The sequence below is a fragment of the Perca fluviatilis genome, chromosome 12 (assembly GCF_010015445.1).
Source record: "Perca fluviatilis chromosome 12, GENO_Pfluv_1.0, whole genome shotgun sequence".
Classification (NCBI taxonomy): Eukaryota; Metazoa; Chordata; class Actinopteri; order Perciformes; family Percidae; genus Perca; species Perca fluviatilis.
This window is the reverse complement of record NC_053123.1, coordinates 24,519,012-24,541,013: the sequence shown is the minus strand read 5'-3', so window position 1 is coordinate 24,541,013 and position 22,002 is coordinate 24,519,012. Positions and strand designations below refer to the sequence as shown.

Below are 22,002 nucleotides of genomic sequence, written 5' to 3'. Positions count from 1 at the left end.
AAGTAAAAACTAGAAATGTCATCCTAATTTCCAGTTTAACATCCTGAAGTTCCAGCCCTGATTAGATGATGAAATAATTTTCCTCTCCTCCACCCTTCCTCTCCTCCTCTCTTCCTCCAGTCCTTCTCAGTGCCAAAACAACACAACACAATAATAAGATTACAACACTGAGTGAGTGTGGAGCTGGTACTGATGCCCAGATTTTAAAAGGTTTTGTGGGAGGCACACCACCACACACACACACACACACACACACACACACACAACCATACACACATACACACATACACACACACACACACACACACACACACACACACACACACACACACACACACACACACACACACACACAAAGCTTTTATATGTTCTCCTCTTATGGTGTTTGGTGGTTTTAGTCAGAAACTGAGACAATGGAGTAATGGAGATGCACTTTACTGTAAAATTCTTTCTCTCTTCTCTTAATCCTCTTTGTGTTTTTTTTATAATTCCCCTCGATCTTTATTTGCAACAACAGAGGAGACAAAAAAGAAAGAAAAGCAGAGTCCAGGGTAAAAGAAAAACAAAGAGTTGATGTAGAAGTGGTAATGGTTGTACTAATGGTACTATAGTAGTATTGATGATAATAGCAGTAGTAGTAGTTATTGTGGAAAAAGAGGAGGAAATAGTCATTTTATTAGTAACAATGGTACTGTAGCAGTAGTTGTCATTGTCATCGTAGCATTCACAATTGTAGTAGTAATAGCAGTAAGAGTAGAAAAAGTCAGTTGTAGTGGTAAATGTAGTAGTAGCTGGAGTAGTTGAAGTAGCATTCATATTTGTTGTAGGGCTTTTTTGTCTTTTAAAGCTACATTGTGTAAGAATTTCTCCCATCTAGCGGTTAAATTGAATATTACTTTCTAGCCCTTCCCATTCCAAGCGAGTTTTAACTCCTACGGTGGCTGAACTCAAAATTACCTCTTAGTATCGCCGTCATTTACAAGCAGCTGTTCTAGCCACTCCAATATTAACTTTGGTCTTGTTGCTTTGCCTGTTGTGTTGTCGTTTTAATTCTCTTTTTCGCTTCCCTGGCGAGTAATCTCCTCCTAGCATTCGTCACAGTGCCACTGACTGTAAAAGCGCGAAAAGCAGAGGTATGTCCCTCTTTGGCTAATGTATTTTAAAGATGGAGGCGCTACATGGCGGCCGTCATTCGTGCGACTCGCTCGTATGTATTCTGAATGATTCTGAATGGCAGATTCTACGCTTACGAGAATACTTCGGTGGAAGTCGGTGGTAGTAATTACACATGAATGAGCACATATTTCTGAAAGAACAAAGGGGTTTTTGCTAAGTATCAACTAAAAAAATTGTCGTGGGTCCTCGTGACTACAGCTGTCAGTCATGGCCGCAGCCGTTACGCAACAAATCCGGATCCGGTGGGTATTGAAGGACAGCGGAGCACGGAGCCGATCCGCAGCTTTTCCGCAGTTGATGGAATTTCTGTGTAACCCCAACCAATCAAGCTGCTTAGTAGGGCGGGTCTCTCCTAGATCTGCCGTGGGATACATAATTCCACAGTACTGGTACTGAGTGAATTGAAATTATAAGAATAAAACATGATGATTGTTTTATACTTTAATGTTGAATCTCACAAAGATGTTGCATGTGAGTGTGTTAAGGGCCTCTTATAGGCACTCAGTATTAGTATTGATCCATACTCTCAACCATCCACCCCCACAACAAACACACACACACACACACTTTCACCATCTCCTTCCTGACTCCCTCCTTCCTCTTATCCTTCCTCTGTTCCTCTAGTGGCAGACTGAGCTGTAAAAATCAATGGGGAAAATGTCCAGAAACAGACGATCTAGAAGCCATCTGGCCCTCGTTTTCCTCAGAGACCAACAGTGTGTCTCCTGGGGGATGAGAGAGGAGAGAGAGAGAGAGAGAGAGAGAGAGAGAGAAAGAGAGATAGAACAACACGAAGCAAGTGTTAACTCAGTAACACACAGATTGTCACTGTTTTGCTACACATCATGTGGCTTTTACATAAGAGACAGATAGGTGGAAGCATACAGTAATTAGACATATTTTTGCATGTAGCCAGCTCTGCTTCCTACGGTTTAGATTCATACTTATTCAGATGAAAATAAGTAAGGACATTAAAGGCAGAAAAAAAATTATTATTGTATTGTGTTCTTCCCCAGACACTTTGTCTCTTAACTTCTATGTCTCTTGGATTACATTTTGAGCTTTTAACACCACCTCCATCAGTAGAGGCTTTTTGTTCAATGCTAAACAAAGTGTCAGAATGCATCACCGTCCAGGTTTTAGTCAAAATCAAACCAGTGTTGTCTGGAACATCACATTTGAGTTTCAAATTTTGACCGTTAACCCTCTGGGGTTGAAAGCTCCACTGGCAGAGCTCAGCAGTATTAGAATAAATGTGTCATGTATTTAGATTAAATGATTAGCTAACTTAATTGTATCCACATTAATCCTAATCATGTCATCTGTAAGAGTGACTGAATGTGTGGTTTATGTCAGTCACACTGGTCAGGAGGTGGAGGTAGGTTACAGGAACAAATAAAAAAATAGTGATTAAAAAAAGTGAACTGAACAAAGAAGAAATAACTTGTTTCTAGCAAGAACCAAAAAGGAAATAAATGAAAATTGAAGAAAGAATAAAAACAAGTGAAAGCAAAAGTAAAGAATAAAAAAAAATTGTGTGAAAATAAATGGTAAAGGGATAACAGAATCAAAGAAATGAAAAGGAAATAAAGAAGGAACGAAAGACAAGATGGCAAGAGGTGAGGAAGAGGGTCAAGAAGAAAGGAGCAGAAAAGAAGAAAGGGCGGTGGAATGAAGGTTGGAAAGAATGAGGAAAAGTGGGAATTTAGCTAAATAGACAATAAAGATGAGAAGAAAGTGAAGAGGGGAAGATGGGTGCAGAGAAACTACAGACCCAATCTTGTAAGAATCTACCAATATTGGTTTAATACAACTCAGCAGCCCGTCAAAACGTTTTGAGAACCTGTTGGAAATTATTTCTGACATCTGATCCTTTAAAAGGCTACATGACTCTCTAGAAACCTAACAGAGGAATCATCCTGTCTGTCTGTCTGTCTGTCTGTCTGTCTGTCTGTCTGTCTGTCTTGTTCTCTTTAAGACACTATATTTACAGAACATAATTTAGACATACAGTAAACTATCAGAATGTTAAATCATATATCATATATAATGACTTCTAAAAATTCCAAAACACCAAACTAAATGTCATCAAAACAGAAAACTGAGTGAGATTATTTTAAAATGTGTCCAATAATTTTATTTCAAGACACTTGATTCTTGTTTAAATCAAAATTGTATTGGGAGAAGAGGAAAATTAGATTTTTGGTTATCAATAATTGACTAAATCACGATGCATTTTTGCAGTGAAAGTGATGTTAAACTGGAACCAAGGTGAAATATATAATAGGACTGTAACAGTATGTGCATTTTCCTTTAGTTGTTCGAAACATAATGTCCGGTTTGATACGTGACTTTCTTTACTTTTGGTACACCCTATGAACCCATTGGCCACTGTTGAATTAGCCTAATACAGCTAAGGTATTTAACACATGCTAAACATCTAAAGTTCAAGTTTTGGAAAGCTTTGTATCTGTTGATGTCTGTGTTAGCTAAACCATGCTATTTTGGTTAGCCTCCTGATCTATTGCTCATATAGTTAAGTGTCGTCAATATGGTGAACACCAATAAGAAGTCAAAGCTGGATGAGCCTCAGAGGTCACGTACAGGAGTGGTGAATCGTCATAAAACTGTGTGCTGATATTTTTGAACTGAAATTGTATACATATCTGAAAAGCATTGGGACAGCATCACCCAAATGTGTTTAATGTCTCCTGTAGAATGGAACACAAGCTGCAGTCACTCTCACCAGGGCTACATAGCCTAAGTCTGAGTAAACATATCAAGTGTGCAGGTTATGATGGAGCATTACTTACATTTTGTTTGTTGTGTCTTATTTACATGACTACGTTAAAGCTATAGTGGGTAGTTTCTGTCACCCCCATGTGTAATTCTAAGAAATGACAACAAAACTCTCAGCGTGTCCACATGATACAAGCCTTCTGTGATCGCACACCACCCCCACCCCTCCTCCACGCAGTTGCTAGTAAACAAGGAGGACAGAGAGGATTAAAATTACATGAAGGACTCTTCAGAAGCGGTAATTATCTTCATTCGAGTTTCTGGGCGCGTAAGTCGCCGGATGACACAATCTTCTGAACATAGCCATACTGAGAAATACAGAGAGAGTTGTGTTGAGATGACAATTAGCTTAATCTTAATTAGCATTGAAGCAACTCATTTGGCAATGGCTTAAATGTAACATACGTTCATTAATATCAAAAAGTTATGCACTAAAGCTTTAAGTGTCTCACTGTTTACAGCAAGACTTATGGCTAATGAGCCACAATTTAATGTTAACATGTTTTACAATAAATGACACAAATGTTATCATCTGTGTTTCTTTAAGACATTTTGCTGGACCAAAAACTTGTTAAACATGGATTTTTTTTTTAATCACTATTACACCCCTTCTATATATCATGGTTTGAGTGATTGGCTATTTGTAAGTTTCCCCATTTTAACACTGCACAGTTTCACATCTTCTGTCATTTCCTGCAATGTTGCTATCATTAGCAGATATGGAAAGTAACCAAGTACATTTAATTATGTCTTAAGTAGAATTTGGAATTGATTTTACTTAGTGTGGTATAAGTTGAGTATCTGAACTCTTCTTCCATCACTGATCATTGGTACATGGTGTGTGTTAGTTTATACAGTGACATTTGGCAACAGTGAGAGTTCAAGTTCAGAGGATATATATGTATAGTGAGGCAACAAAATATGCTAATGAATGTGAATGCATTTGTACTCCGTAAATGAACAAAAGGAGAATAAAGTCTTGTAAACTGAACAGGTGGGAGGATTCCTGTTGAGCTCTTCCCTCCACTGCACCCCTGCTCTCCACACAGACATGAGCACATGGAAACCACATGGAGGAGTCTCTGAGGTGACGCTGTCACACCTCAGAAAAACAACACAGCATTTTATCTCCAACATCACTGCTGCTGCTTCTGACGCTCAGCTGATTTTTTTTCTGCACATTTATACACTGTTTACATCTTCTTGTTGTGTTTCCTCGCAGCAGCAGCGCTCATGGTTTGTCTCCTCTCTGCCTGTGCAGCCTGTAATGACTGAGACAGGAATGCTGCTGGTTTTATATAGGCATCTAAAAATAACTCACCCCTCACTGCCATCTACGGCCGGACTGACAGCCTCCTGCAGCCAATAGCGTCCCTGCATCGCTGAAAGCTCCGCCCGCTCACTCAGTTTCAGCGCCTCCTTAATTGGACGCCAGTGACATCATCAACCCTATTTACCTTATTAGGTCACGCATGAAATTGACTGACAGGTGGCTCCTCCCCTGCCTCCCTCCCCTCTCGCGCCGGTCGCCTGGATTGCAGCGCGGTCCAGTCTGCTGCTGGAAGAGCAAACCTGGCAACCTGGCAGCTTGTCCGGAGACCGTTGGCAATCTGGCAATGCGGAAATAGATCTGGCACCCCCGAGCACGGACTGAGGAGAGAGGCGTGACTGAGCGAGCAGAGAGGAGAGTGGATTGCACTGGCAAAGATAAAATAATCAACTATTTCTTTCCTGTTAGCTTTTTTTCTTTTTTAAATAAAGTGCTCAGGTGCGCTCGTCTGCATCGGCTGGGATTTTTCCAGCATTTGTTTTTCAACCTGACAAGTCTGGGAAGAAGGAAAGAAGAAGTGTGTTTTTATCGTTTGGATTCCGGACTTCTTTACTGACTTTTCCTTTTTTTTGCATCAAGCATGGATGTGTTGGCGAATTACAGTATTTTCCAGGAACTCCAACTCGTTCATGACACTGGTTATTTCTCTGCGATGCCTTCCCTGGAGGAGAACTGGCAGCAGGTCAGATTCTGCATTTTCTCTTCTTTTCCGGGAAATTGAAGGGGTTAGAAACTGGGATGAAATGCCATGTGTGCGCTGGTTGGTGTTTTCTATGTGTGTGGTTTTAGTGTTATGCATCAGTAGAGCGCTCATGGAGCGGCAGCAGTAGCCCCCGTGTAGTTGCGTTAGTTTTTTTGTCGCTCACATGGAGCACGGCGAGGTCCGCTGACAGGAGAACACACACACACACACACACACACACACACACACACACACACACACACACAGAGAGAGAGAGAAAGGAGAGGATATAGATACTCTAAGCACTAATGGCACTAATGGACAAACAGCATTTTAAAATGCGTAAAAAAAAATTCGAAGAATATTTACATTTTCGCACACGCCCCTTTCTATGAACGAATGGTCCCTTAAATATACCTTAAACATACTTAAGTGTTTATTAAACCCCTTAAGCATAAGTGTAAAAGCAGGAGCATGGCGCTGTTGTCCTGTGAAATCCCCCATGATGATATTCCGATTTTGACTCAAAACCTAAAAAGCATTTTAAATGCTGCTGGGGGAAAAAGAAAACTCCCATGGTCAAGCTGAAAATGTTGCTTTTACTTAGAGGTTGGTAGTTTTTTGGCTTGACTTTGGTCTGTCAATGATCAAATTCAGCTGGTTTACCACTTACTTATCCCACACATATTCACCCCAATGGTAATATGAAAGGCTGTTGGATAGAACTCTGCAATGGCAGGTACTGAAAATCTTGCTATCCTTTACGAGAGAGGAGAGAGGAGAGAGACATTAAGGGCTCCACGTCGATCTAATGAGGATCAAATTTCAGCTGTTTTGGTGACCTATTTGGTGCATATTTTACCTTAATCTGAATATCATAAGTTTTAGGAGGTTGTAGAGTTTAAAAACAAAGGCTTTCCTTTAACTTCCCATCAAGGTTGTATTGCTTATTCGTCCTGTTATATTGGATGAAGATACTGTAGACTTCATGGTATAGAACTGAGAACTGAGTGAGAGCTGACTGAAGGTGACAGTGGAGTGATTTAGTGTTTTTCAGTCTGACACACACAGACACACACACACACACAGGCCATGGAAGATGGACACATGCTTAATAGCTAGTGACTTGTTCTTAAATAATATATCTACATCTGCCACTGTTTGTTTGCAGATAATCCTGCTGAATTATGCATTATCAACCACTATTGAACATACACTACTGAGCATGAGAGCCCACAGTCTTATAACCTTTGTGTGACATGAAAAATATTAACTGTACTAATTATGGTGATTTTCTGTGTATGGCACGACCACGTGGTCGTTTTGTGGTCTGTGGGGATAAATAACATTGACATTGGCCTTTTTCTGTTTCCACAAATAGAGTAAAGGTTTCAAAATCTGAATTAGAATTCAAAACATTTATAGACTCAAAAGAGATGAGAATTTAATAAGAGTATCAGGTGAGACAAATATTTTCCCTAAAGTTTCCCCCCTTTGAACTTGAGAAATAAGCTGTTAATTGGAAGCGATTTCAGCCTTATGTGTGAGTGTGTGTTGCCACCTTTATATGCCATTTAATGTTCATTAAACCAAAGCCTCCCAATAGGTCCCTGCATGGGACAAAATCCACTCAGATGGTGCTGGTTCGATATTCAAAAGGGTTGGACTATGGGTGTTTATTAGGCATGGGCCGGTATGAGATTCTGAGGTTTGATAACCTTCAGCAAAAATTGAATATAAAAAAGATTGCAATATAAGCCTCTATATTACTATTAGAACTATACCATACATATGTCAAGGATGTATAAATTAAATACCTTCAGCTGGAGTCCGATTTACAACGGCAACAATGTTGACCGCATCAGTGATCTCTTTCCATTCCACATTCTTTCTACAGCCTTTAATACCAGTTTTCAGGCTGCCAAATAGTACACACACTAGTGCAAATGAACCTGAGATACCCATAGACAGTATATAAGAATGGACCAACAGATCCCGTTGCTCTGGACGGAGACCAGTGAAGGATATTAGAAGCACTTTTCCGGTGATGGCTGAGCGTGCTGCGCAGCCTCCAACTGAGCTTGAAGACGTAGATGTGACGTGAGCAACCTGTCTGAAAGTTGTAAGTCTTCTGGTAGCTGTGCCAAGAGAAATCTCAATCATTCCCAATCTTGCAGAGACGGAGAGCGTATGTATATGTAAGGAGATAACATGGGCACAGGCTAATTATTGTCTAAAATGCTAGTTAACATTAGTAATTAAACATAAACAGCGAATTTAAGTCAAAACAGCCTGCTAGCTTCTCCTGTACTGTACGGTAATTCCTCTACTATGCGACAGTAAGTCACGTGTTTATGACAAAATCGCTAGCCTATTTTTTTTACAAAAACGTCTGCTACAGAGCCAAAACGTGAGATACAGAGCCTTTTACACATTGTCGTGTTTCTAGAGTCTTTAAACGCTTCAGATGTAAAGTTATTCGCTGTCAAAGTGACGTCAAAATGAATGGCAGTCAATGGAATGCTAACGGCGGGTGAGAGCTAGGTAGCATCAAAATAGCGCCATAGGAGCTATGCGTTGTGAAGAGAGGCTTACCCCCTTGGAAAAGTGCCGCTTCTTAGCCGGATTACGTCTCACCATGAAGCCTGTCGTAAGATGATTTCTGCGCTCATATCTGCACTGGTTTCTACGTTAGGTTGATAAATGAGGGCCATTGTATTTTATTTTGAAACACACTGCACACTGGCAGGGAAAGGGATTTCTAAACTGCACTTTCTGTCCTCAAAGACTCATAAAAACAAAAACAGCTCATACTTTACCTTAGGAACAGTATGACAGAAAACCGTGACTTTTTCAAACCGCTATATACCTTGAAACCGATAACCGGCCCATGCCTAGTGTTTATAGTCCTGAATGAAGCCCAGACTGCATCTCTCCTCCCTGACTGTCTTACTGACACAAATTGACTCTGCCTCCTCCTATTTTTAGTCCAAACAGCACGTAGTTTCATCCCCTGTAGCATATTTTTTTCTGTCTGTAATCATATTGGTAAATGATTGAGAGGTTTCATAGAGTTTCAGGTTTTGATGTCATGTCTCATTTTCCACAGAATGGCTGGAAAAGCTGTTTAAATCGGTGCAGAGAGACAGGAATGTAGAGCTGGGGGGAAAAGTAATTCCACTCAGTTTATCCACACTTTTATTTGCAGACAACAGCTGCACATATTTCAGCCAAATCCAGTTAAAATAAGAGTACACTGTAAGGTATCGTTTGAAATGTGACAGCTACTGTATGTGACACCGTGTTTTGGCAATAAAACCAAAAGTGAATGACAGCAGCTGTTTTATGTGATTGGCTGAGAAGACATATCAGTCTCAGAGTTAGTTGTTTATTTGGATCCTCATTGGTAAATCCTGGACCTGTAAGAAGGCTTTGCTAATAGCTAACTGTCAAGGTGTGTCTTCTTGATGTGGAGTTCTTTTGCCCAAAATGGCCAGAAATAAATCAATTCTTCTAAGACTTCTGGGTTAATGAGCAAACAGCTAATTTTGAGCTGTTTCATGACCATGAACAGTTGGGTTCTTGGATGTATTGGTGGTATTGGTGGCTGTTGCCTGCTAGCTAACAAGATACAACAGGTAAAGACGAGCTGATGGAGCTTCTTTTAGTGAAAGCAAGCAGTTTCCCCTTGCTTCCAGTCTTTGTGCTAAGCTAGGCTAACAACATCTGGCAACTGTCTCTGTGTTGAATGCACGGATATGAAACTTATATCAATTTTCTCATCTGAATTCTGGTAAGATATCCAACCAGCACCCAAAATGTCAGAATATTTTCTATATTACTTTCTTTTGGATGTATCCCATCATATTTGTAAATGTAGCTTCTAAGAAAATTTCCACTTTACTCACACAAACTATTACACAAGTTTTTATACTCTCCAGAGAGAGAGCGGTTTTGATATAAACTCCGAGTGGAAAATGTTGTTATTGTAGATGGAAGGCCAAAACTGATTATAAGAAAAATATGTTTTGTCAATTTTATCTGCGCTAGTGGGGGCAATCTCAGAGGGAGGAGAGACACCCACACATACACACACATACACACACACACACACACACACACACACACACACACACACACACACACACACACACACACACACACACATACACACACTGGGACCAGGCACATCCACATTTTTTCCACTCTTGTTCCTTCTGTCTCCCTCTATCCCCTCATTCACTCCATCACACACGCACACACACGGCTGGCATGCACTAATGGAAAGCTATGGTCTGGCAGGACTCATCCCGCCACTTTTGACAGTAATTGGCCGTTTGCTGTCAGAGAGACAGAGAAACACACACACACACACACTGAGTCAAACACACACACAAACAAACAACCAGATTTGTGTGTGTTATTTATCTTTCCTGTCTGTCCCTGCATCATGCTCCTGGTCTTTGTTTCCTTGTACTGGCTTCTTTTATCAACTGCTTTGTATCATGGCTAAACATGTGGAAAACACACACACACACACACACACACACACACACACACACACACACACACACACACACACACACACACACACACACACACACACACACACACGCGCACACACACACTCTAACTGTCTCTCTCTCTCTCTCTCTTTCTCGCCTGTCTATCAGCCTGGTTGCCTCTGACAGTATGAGCCCATGTTCTGCATATAATTGCTGCATCTTTGCAGGTCTGGAATGATGTGATGGGCTTTAGGGATTTCTGTGTGTGTGTGTGTGTTTGTGGTGTCCAAGGATAAAATGGCAAACCCAGACTTCCCAATTAGATATAATCCACTTATTTCAAAGCAGAGCCATGCCAAAGTCTGATGAGCTAAAGGGGAAAATAGACAGCGACAATAAACGGTTGATGGAGATGAAAACTGCAGCAGAGGTTTAGGTTTCATGAGGTTCTTGTGAATACAGATATACAGTATCTGCATTTATAGACTCATACTATACAGTAAATGGACACTGCATGCAGGTAAGCAGCCTCACTTAGAAGCCTAACGATGCTTTAAACTGGCTGAGTCTCTTTCTCATCTTGTCTCTTGGTTTATGTACTCTCTCTGTGTCTGTAGTTCTTTTCGAGCTGATTGATTTATTTGCTGTGGTGTCGTTACAGCACTATGCCAGACCAACCAGCTCTGTGTTTGTGATATACGGTACACTGTCTCCATTAGGCCTGACAAGCCTGCAACCGACAGCCCTGCGTCTTTCTCAAGAGTGCATGCTGGCAGTGTTGTACCTACTGCAGATTCAACCATTGCATGTACTTTTGTCCAATCCTCACAGTAGTTCTGCAAAAGAGATACTGACAAATCTCACCAATCACTGCTATTTTTCACATCAAATCATCCAATTCACAACTACTGCTAAAAGTCTAGGTCAAATACAAACCTTGCCCTGTGGCAGAGCTTACTCTTACTTAGCTGTGTATCTCCTCAACAATCATCATTTCAAATCCAACACTCTCCTGCACCTAATCTGAGCTATCAATAACACATTAACTCAGCCTGAGCATTTGACTTATATAGCTTGTTGGTTTGCGCCACACCCTGGGAGGAAACACTATAGGTTAGATTTAGGTAAAAACATTTCCTCAAGTATTTTTTATGCACCAAAGTTTTTAAAGTTCTTGTTTACTCCCACTGGAAATACTTCTGTATCATTGAATTCTTTGATCAACCACATTTTACTTGCTGACTTACAAGTACAGGATTGCCACAGTTTATCGTAAAGTGATGTAAAAAGCTAGCAAGTTTGCACTTTTTTCAAAAATGCTGCTATCAATTCACAAAATTCACAACAAAACCCATTTAATATACAGTTTGGACTGAAATTCCTTGTCAGAGTCAAGGTACAGGTTTTGTAATGATGATCTTTTTACAAATTGATTCTGCTGGGATCCGTATATTTAGAAGTGGGGTGTATTTCATGTATTTAAAGTGGGTTTTGTTTTGTATTCAAAATGAGACCCAGTCCTACTCGCACACCGATAGATGAAATAAGATTTTGATCGTAACAGTCATAAGATACTCAGCCGGCTGAGCAGCTTCTCATGTACAGTGTCCATTGTTTCCCCTTCCTCTCTTCTCATTGGTAACCTGTTAACCTACTGCAAGGACCACTGCATGAACTTGGTTTTTCCCTTGCCCTCTTTTTTTTCTCTCCCCCCGGGGGGGGGCCCCCCCCCTTTTTTAAAAAAACCCCCCCATTTCACAGCCCAGTAACTCTGCATGTAGGGATGGAGGGGATGGGAGTGGGGGTGAGTGGATAAGTGGAGGAAAGAATGAGGGAGAAAGGAAACACTGGTAGACACAATACACGAGCTAAGATGCATAAATGCAGGTAAATGTTAGTCAGAAAAGAGAAGACCTTTTATCACGCAATCTTCCTCTTGTCTATCTTGCCATCCGTCCTGCATTATGACAGACGCACACACAGAGTTATGTAATTGTCTGTGGCGCACAGCTGCTTCCTCAGTCATAGCAGATGAAAAAAAGAGGACGATGAGAGAGATAAACAAAGGAATGGAGAGAAAAGACACGTCAGAAAAGTGAGGGAGCGACACAGAGAAAGACAAAGAGAGGTGAAGAGAAGAAGGAATGTAGCTGCTGCTTATGTAATCCAAATACCAGAAGATATACCTTTCTTGAATTCATCAACTGGAACTTTTACTACTTAAATTATTGTATGGCAGTATTACAATATATTTCTAGTGCGGGAACAATAAACCAATTAATCAACCAGTTTATTAAAAGAAAATGAATAAAAACAACTTCATTCAATTAATAAGTTAATTTATAAAAAATTGCAATAGGGTGGTGCCTGCTCTTAGGTTTGGTCAGTAAACAATGTAGAAGCCTCCTTTTGGGCTCCGCTAATGTTTCATCACTTCTAAAGACTGTGATGTCTGTCCAACACTTCGCGAGTGAAATATCTTAGCAACTAAAAGGATTGCTATGAAATTTTCACACAATCCTTCATGTTCCTTTTAGAATTAATCCTGATGACTTGGTCATCTGTCCTTGAACTTCCACTTGTCCAACACTAATGACAAACAGCTGCATCGCCTGCAGACTAGAGCTGAAACAATCAAATATCACGATTTTTTTGACCAAATACATCAATGTCGATATTGCGGTGATATTGTAGGGTTGACTATTGGTGCTTTCACAATATATTTACACAATGAGAGTTTTGATAATTAATCAACAATAATGTGGATACAATGACTAAGTGTATAAAGGCAAATAATAGAACAGCTACAACAGCCTGGTAAGTTCAGAAAATGACATCACTTTACTGTAACGCAGCCTTTAAAACCAGGAAAAGACAACACTTGTGTCATATCATGATATTACGATATCCAAAATTTAAGACGATATCTAGCCTCATATATCGATATCGATATAATAGCGATATATTCCCCAGCCCTACTGCAGACTACCAAGATTTTAACAGTCACACCAGATTAATATAAATTAAGCGTAGATTAAGGCCCTGTCCACACAAATGCAGATATTTTCAAAACGGCAGCTCTTTCTATACGGTTAGGCCGTTTTGTCCACACGAAAACGCAGTATCAGGTCACTGAAACCGAACCTTTTTGAGAACTCCTGCCAGGGTGAAGATTTTTAGAAACTCCGGCTGCATTGGTGTCGTGTAGCCGGTAAAAACAGTGATTTTGGCTTGTGACGCCAGAGTGCGCACTGTTGTTTCCTTTGTTTGACATCAGATTGTGCACCGCTATCACCTTTTGTTTACATGAGACGAATCTCTGCAATGGCGGACGTAGCTAAGATATTGCTGCTAATAACTGTGCTAACAGGGCTTGTTACCTATATACAAATACATGCACACAGTTCTCCCATTATATTGCCGAACAGAGGTGTCAGAATGCAATACTCCGCAAGTCACTGCTTATGACTACACTCCCACGACACAGAACTCGCCGCCATTGTCGCCGGTTTTTGCACGAGATGGACGAGACCCGGTCGGACCTCAACGGAATCTTCAGGATTCTGATTGGCCAACATGGCTTAACGGTTAGGGTTATATCACCACCTGTTGGTTTGGCATGCTCTTGACAGCACTTGATAGCGTGTTTTTACGTTTTCATGTGGACTGAGTTTTTTTTAAACCTTGCTTTGTGTGGATGAGATTTTTTTATTTTTTTTATCGAAGGAGGAAAAACTCAGTTTATCAAAATACCAGTGTACGTGTGGACTAGGCCAAAGTTTAACAAGTGAAACCTGATACATGATGCATTGCTCCTAAGCTAAATCAATTGTTAATATCCAATTTTATTTAGATGGAAGAAGTGCCAGCAATAATGGTTTTGCAGCTTTTTCCCACTTTTGTTGACACTTTTGTAATTCTTTTTAGCAAGTGGGAGATATTGTAGCTGTCCTACAACTAGGAAGCTGATATGGTTTTTACCACTTGGCTGCTTGTTTCATTTCGAACTGTACCCGCCAGGCTCCGGTTCATTAATAGAAACTCTAGTTTGTCTGTATGTGTCAGCCCTGTGATTGACTGGCAACTTGTCCAGTGTGACCTGCCTCTTGCCCACTGCATGCTGGGACTGACTACAGCATGCTGTGACTCTGAACAGGACAAGCTTTATTGAAAATAGATAGATGGAGGTCCTAAAATATGATGTTTAAGCAAATAATTACGAGGCACTATTTCACTAACATAGCTATTTATAAAGATATCATAGTCCAGAGACAACCACAAACCAGAGAAAGACTGAAAAACATTTGAAGCTGTAAAATAAGTCAAACCTGTAAAAACAGAAGCCTTTAGTCACAAACGTGCATCTTCACTTCTTACAGTGTGGGAGCTGGTGCCAATATTCTCAATATGAGCCGCTCTAATCACTGCATTCATTCATTTTCTTTATCGTTTTCCCAAACACACACACAGTTATTGTCTTCTCCTCATAATTTAAAATCACTCGAGTAAAACACACACACACACACACTCGCCTGAGAACCCATAATTCAGTAAGTGAATAAGGCACTCAGTCTACGGTGGCAGAGATTAGATAAGAAAGTGAGCAGTCAGACTGCAGCAGCAGGAAAGCAGAACAAATGAACTGCACTCATGATGGAGAGAGCTTATACTGTGAAAGCCATAGCCCTGATCAAGATGAGTGTTTTTTTTATGGAGGGCAACTCTCCAGCACTATTCACCATGGAGCTCGATTACTACAGTTTACAAGGAGATTTATCCATTCATCTCTCCATGCTTCAAGCACACTGTGGCTATCAGCTATTGTGTTTTTTTTTGTATTTATTAGGAATGTATAAAGGTAAAGTCTAACATTTTAGGAAATGTGCTTGTATTACCTGCTGTCAGATGAGAAAACCAATATCAGTTTCATCTCTGTGGCTTCGGTAGAGGAAGGTGTTTAGCCTAGCTTAGCAAAGACTGTAAGCAGGGGCTGACTTTTGTCACAGCTCCAACAACTGCAGGGCTGTCTAATTTACATGAAGTTTAGTTAGCGTGTTTTTAACAGGTTAAGAGTATAGTTGTGGTATTCAAAGCTCAAAGGTGGAATTCCTGAGAGAGAGTAGATTTGCTGGCAGAAGTAATGTAAATCCACATTATGCGTTCATATAAAGTTCAACTAGTTCAACTGAGTTGATTAATCGTTTCAGTCATTCTCTGGTTCCAGCTTCTCAAATGGGGATATTTCCTTCCCATTATTTTCCTTTCCCATTTTATATAATTGTAAATTGAATATATTTAAGTTGTTGACTGTTGGTCGGACAAAACAAAACAAGGCGTCACCTTTGGCTCTGAGAAATATGATGAGCATTTCTTTTCCCACTATGTTTTTGTGCTAACCAGCTGGACAGTCCAAGCTGTGTTCTTTCACCTTTTAATTTTATGTTACACTGCTTTGTAAGGGTATAATAAACTGTTCTGCCAAAAAGCAGCACAGCCTGCAGTCAGCCTTTAGTGGTCCAAATAAGTTCCCTTGAATTAAGAGTGCTAACTTTCCGTCTGGTCAGTGACTGAGAGCGTGAGTAATTACTTCATCACAGAGCGTCCATCATTATGCCCTGGATGCTGAGTCATTTTCTTGTGTGACTGGGCACTTAGAGAAGTCCTATTTCAGCAACTGCAGGTTAATGCACACATTTGGCACTTTTTTCCATTTATACCAAGTTATGAGACTGGATTTGCTGGTCAAACACACTTATATTTGGGAAGTTATTTCAAAACTGAAGAGCCGAGAGTGTTTGATTGTATTCTTTTTTTTATTAAGAGAAATCCTTCTGGTGATCCCAGGCTGAGCTGTGTTTACACACACACACACACACACACACACACACACACACACACACGCACACACGCACACACACACACACACACACACACACACACACACACACACACACACACACACACACACACACACACACACACACACAGACAGGTGTGTTGTGTAGTCTGCGTTTGTGTCACTACATCCTGCTGGGCCGGTGTTTGCAGACCGATTGGCTCAGGGATAAAGCCTTGTGACCTGGCATCCATCCAACCCTCCCGTTCTCTGCTCACCAGCTCTCTCTCTCTGTCTGTTTTTCTTTTCTTCTCTCTCTCTCCTCCCTGCTTCTCTGCCCCCTGTTCTCCCACTAACATCCTTTTTGCTTTTGCACATTTTGAGTTTGCTCATAAAACAACTGAAAAGATAGGAATTAGAAAAAAAGTTTTTGCTCTGGTCTGAGTTTGAAAAGCTGATTAGTTAGCAAGAAAAGATGCAATAAAGGCTGATGGAAACACATTTTCCAAATAAACAATGACATTGTAGGACCTGTTTCCTCTAACTTTCTTCTGCTTCTCTTTTATTACTGCTAATAAAGAGTAGAGAAAATTAAGGATAACAAAGAGAGGCTGACAAAATCATGGTAGATGGAATAATTAATTAAAATTACAAATACCAGCAGCATTAAAATGTCACGATGTACCAGAAGAGTTACTGCGGCTCTTTTGCATTAAGTTATGATCTCCTGAGAAAATTCGCACAGCTCAAGTTAAGGAACACACTATCACATTTTAATTTGCAGACTTTTTTTAATATCTGCACATCTGGTTCGGAAATACACCCTCTTCCTGTCTCTTTTAGTTATTAGCTCCTGTGCTGAACAACAGCCACCAGGGCACTCACATGTAGTGTGTGTGTGTGTGTGTGTGTGTGTGTGTGTGTGTGTGTGTGTGTGTGTGTGTGTGTGTGTGTGTGTGTGTGTGTGTGTGTTGTGTGTGTGGTGTGTGTGTGTGTGTGTGTGTGTGTGTGTGTGTGTGTGTGTGTGTGTGTGTGTGTGTGTGTGTGCAAGGCCTACAGTTGGCAGTACACCATCCCGGATACTTACACAAACATTTGCCGCTGGTTTCTTAAAGCTCTAGTAGACTATAGTGCGTGAAAGTAATTAGACCTTGCTTAGTTTTTTTTGTTAGGCTACTCTAAAGTAATTCAGACATATTTTAATAGTAATAAGTTCACCACCATGTCCCCAGGCTATCTCAATAACAACCAATGTCACCTTCTCACAAAACGATAAAAACATGGCTTCATTTGTGGTTCGTTAACTGTGTTGTGTACATAGCTAGCAAAATGAGAAGAGAAAGAAACATGCCTCTGCTTCCCTAATCCCTAATTGTTCCCAGAATGCCCTTGTAACTGACATTGTAATTGTGCCAAACTTGTGCATTCTGAATTTGATTTCAAAGGCACAACGTCTGTGCAGGGGTGACCGGAGCCGAGCATCTTGAACCTGCCTTTTAAATTGAGCTCACAACATTTTCAGCAAGTTAAGAACACAGTATGCTGGCTGTTCACCTTTAAAGAAAATTGTGAATTATTTTCTGCTGGTGTTCAGGTAGAGGAGAAGGGCAGACAACTGAATATATGAATTAAACATGTAAAGTCCATAGGCTTCAACATATCTTTGAAAAAATGAACAAAAATGACTACACTTAAGAAGAACATTGTAAACACAGTCAGCCATGTGGTTTAGTTTGAATGCAGTGTTCAAAGTAAGTTCCTATCAACCTTCATAGTTCTTATTAATTCAGTCCTACTTGGTCAAAAGTCAAAAACAGTCATCTCTGTGCAGCCTTTGTGACAACTGCTTATTTGATCAGAGCATGTAGTTGGGATATATGGCTGAAATCAGTATTACAATGTTAATGTTTTTCCAAAATCACGATTGGACAAATGCATGCAAGATTGGTTCACTGTTGCTGTAAGTTTTATATCAGACAAAACTTAGAGTGTAAGACAAAACCTCATTTTGTTCGTTGTCATGATTTTGCAACAACGTTGAACTGTCGCCAAGAGTCAGTCAAGTGTGTCTGTATGAAAGCTCCTGCTAAGAGTTTCATCAAGGATGTCACATTGTTTCAGGTGTGTGTGTGTGTGTGTGTGTGTGTGTGGGTGTGGGTGTGTGTGGGTGTGTGTGTGTGAGTGTGTGCGCCGAACAAGAGACAGAGTTGCAATGAAGGTGGAGCGTGCCAGCATTGCAGCGCGCCTTTATGCATGCATGGCTTGTGTGCGTGTGCAGAGTGGGATACAGTAAATGGGTCATATGCGGTGGAGGAGGATGACCTTGGGAATTTGTCCTGTTTTTCTTTACGAGTCTGCAGACACAGTTCTTTGTCTCAGAGAGAGAGAGAGAGAGATAGAAATACAAAGACAGAGAACTGAAAGTCACATTTACCCAATGCTACATTTGTTGACATTAAATGAAATGGTCTTCCCCAAACTGTTACCAGAAAGTTGGGAGCACACTATTGTTTAAAATATCACTGTATACTGTAGCATTATGATTTTCCTTAAATGGTTCCCTGAGGAGTTTTGGACCTTGATTGGGGCTATAGAGCTGTTTTTCTATGAGTGGGTCCTGTTTTGTTAACCTTGTGCACGAGGACACATACACAGTCCCACCAATGGTGTCCCACTAATCTATTGATCCATAGGTGATGTTAACACACCAAGATGTGCAGCAATGTGCCAGCAAAGGCAGAGAAGGCTGCTTGCTAGTCAACATGGATGTATGCAATGCTGGTTTTAAAATTGTTTTTTTAACTACTTAAAACATTGGTTTTGCAAGTGTTTTATTTGGAAGGAGATACATGCAATAACCCTAACCCATTTGTTAGAGCTCAGAGATACATTAATGTAAATATAACTTTATTATGTTTACAATAAAACCCCACAGGGAACCTTTAATTGGAACTTAGAAAACAAAACCCAGACCAAAAGTACACTAAAGTATGTGCAACACGGTGTCCACTTTTGATCTCATCTCCTTCCGGCAGCTGTCTTTGAAGTCATTGCAATAGTATGTGTTTGAAATGTTGAACACAAGCTTGTTCTCCCTCCACCGGTTTTCCCTTCAAATTACGACTCCTCACAATCTTAGTTTAAAAGCAAACTTTGTTCACGTGAGCTGCTGCTGCATTGCAACTTCAGCTTAGTTGGCTCCTGTCACGTTGTCAAATTTTGCTTTCATGTTTTCCTCCAGCTCTCATTGGCTGGATCCACCTGATCTGGATATCAAACAAAAAATGACATGACAAAGAATGAACAGCTGCAGGACCAGAAATGTTAAATGTCTGAGTCACTAACTGAATCCACATTATGTCATTTCCTCTAATGTGTTTCCTGATGCAGCTTTTAGTGATCTGACTCAGTGTTTTGGATGAAATTTTAAAATATATTGAATCATTCATTTTTACTTAATAATGTGTTAATCAAAAGAACTACTCCTATCCAATTATCTTACTATCACTCTGAAATACTTCCTTCTAGCCTAACTTTCCTATTCCCTAATGTCCAAATAAAACCCAATTTTGATTAGGACAATAATACTATTCATCATTAATGTGTGAGTTGTGGCTCATCGGGTCATCATTTTTCAATATTTGTCATAATTGCTAGATTTCTAAATCAGGCCAGCTGTGTGCTGTTGTATGTAGACAAATGGTTGTAGTGTCTGGCCCAGCAGAGCCATGCCCGCTACACTGGGATATGTGGGTCGTCAGCTATTTTAATCCACAATGTTGCCAGTAGTACCAGAGGGAATAGACATAGTGTGTGTGTGTGTGTGTGTGTGTGTGTGTGTGTGTGTGTGTGTGTGTGTGTGTGTGTGTGTGTGTGTGTGTGTGTGTGTGTGTGTGTGTGTGTGTGTGTGTGTGTGTGTGTGTGTGCGCACGCGCATAAATGTGCTCTCGGCCCATATGAACATATACACACACATGAACAGAGACAAAGTAGACAAAGATCTGTGTCTATCTGAGAAAAAGACAGGGAATATGAACGTGGGGCCACAATAATGCAAGTTAATTTGAAAATGTTGATTAAGTGTCAAGCAAGGGTTTTCATTTTCTAAAAGGAATGGTTAAACCTTCTCTTTTTCCTCCTTTTTTTGATGTCAAACAACACCCTTATGCATTACATTCCTTCATTCTGCTGCCTCTGTCTCTCTTATTTTGTGTGGCATTGCAGCTAAACAAATAGTACATGCATTGTTATTAACGTATTGTATATTTCTGGCGTTTTTTTGCTAGATGATTGCACAAATTTGAATTAGTGATTAGATTAGCTAACCTAACAGGTAGCATTAGATAAATGCTACCTGTTAGCCCAGTTTCTGGGCTGCTGCATTGAGGCCCTGGAGCAACTCACTTGTTTATACATTATAGGTGGAGAGGCATAAAAATAGAAATAATATCATTGGTTGTATATCAAAGACGGTTACTGTTATGATAATCGATTAATCGTTTCAATCATTCTTCAAGCAAAAATGGCAAACATTCTCTGACTTCAGCTTCTCAGATGTGAAGATTAGCTGATTTTTAAGTAATAATGTGAATTTATTCCATTTTAGAGACATAATGAATCAATGAATAGAGAAAAGAATTGGCAGATTACTTGATAAATAAATAATAGCCCTATTAATAATAGCCCCTTTGCAGCCCTATTTTAAATAATTCAGTTTGCTGTCATGTCGATTGTTGCCCCAGTCCACATTACAACAAGAGACCAGTGAGATACCACAGAGATACTGGCAGGGAGTCCAGGGGAAAGACAAAAATATGCCTTTTCAGATTTAGGGTGGACATGGCCTCAGTTTCCAGCTGAATGAAAAGCCAACTTCACATCGATGCCAATTCTAGACACTGTGTGTGTGTGTGTGTGTGTGTCTGTGTGTGTGTGTGTGTGTGTGTGTGTGTGTGTGTGTGTGTGTGTGTGTGTGTGTGTGTGTGTGTGTGTGTGTGTGTGTGTGTGTGTGTGTGTGTGTGCGTGCGCGCCGGGGGAAGAGGGGAGACATTTAATTTATTTAAGGATGAACTGCAGGACACAGCAAAGTGGAGAGAGAGAGGGTGTTTCTCTTTTACCCCCAAGACAACTTTCTAATACAGAGATGGCTTCTTCTGGCCAGTCACACACATACGCACACACACAGGCATGTATGAGTCATGGGTTCACCCGATTTGCTTTCCAGCAAGGCCAATGAGATCAGTGGCTTCCTAAAAATACAAAGAATTCTGGAGGTAAAAAGAGAGAGTGACCCCAGAGTAAAAAAAAAAAAGGTGTGATGACAGTTGAAGCCTTCCTGGAGACAGACACACACACACACACACACACAATCTTGTACATCTATCCATTGACTCCATTTCATACTGTTTGTCTTTTGTCAAGCAGAATTGCTGTTGAAGTTTCCTTTAACATTGTGACATTTTGGTTTATGAGGATATATCCTCAGAAGGTTATTTCTTATCACAAATAAAAAAACATTTTTTTCTAACTCTTGCTCTCTCTCTCTCTCTCTCTCTCTCTCTTTCTAGTCTTTATTCAACTAGTTCCAGTAAGTCCCATTAAGACCTCTTATGCAAGGGAGACATGGCCAAGAAAGTTAACAATTGAAACCTACAGAACGATACAAAATCCAACA

At 40.3% G+C, this 22,002-nt stretch overlaps 1 protein-coding gene across 2 annotated transcripts in view; it reads left to right on the top strand.

The window, feature by feature from the left end:
- The first annotated feature begins 5,508 nt into the window (after positions 1-5,508).
- klf7b (Kruppel-like factor 7b) overlaps positions 5,509-22,002 on the top strand; it is a 70,381-nt gene continuing 53,887 nt past the window's right edge. For both annotated transcript variants that reach the window (XM_039818284.1, XM_039818285.1), the window contains exon 1: positions 5,509-5,987. In XM_039818284.1, coding sequence (XP_039674218.1) covers positions 5,886-5,987 — 102 coding nt within the window. In that variant the 5' untranslated portion in view covers positions 5,509-5,885. The remainder of the gene's footprint in view (positions 5,988-22,002) is intronic.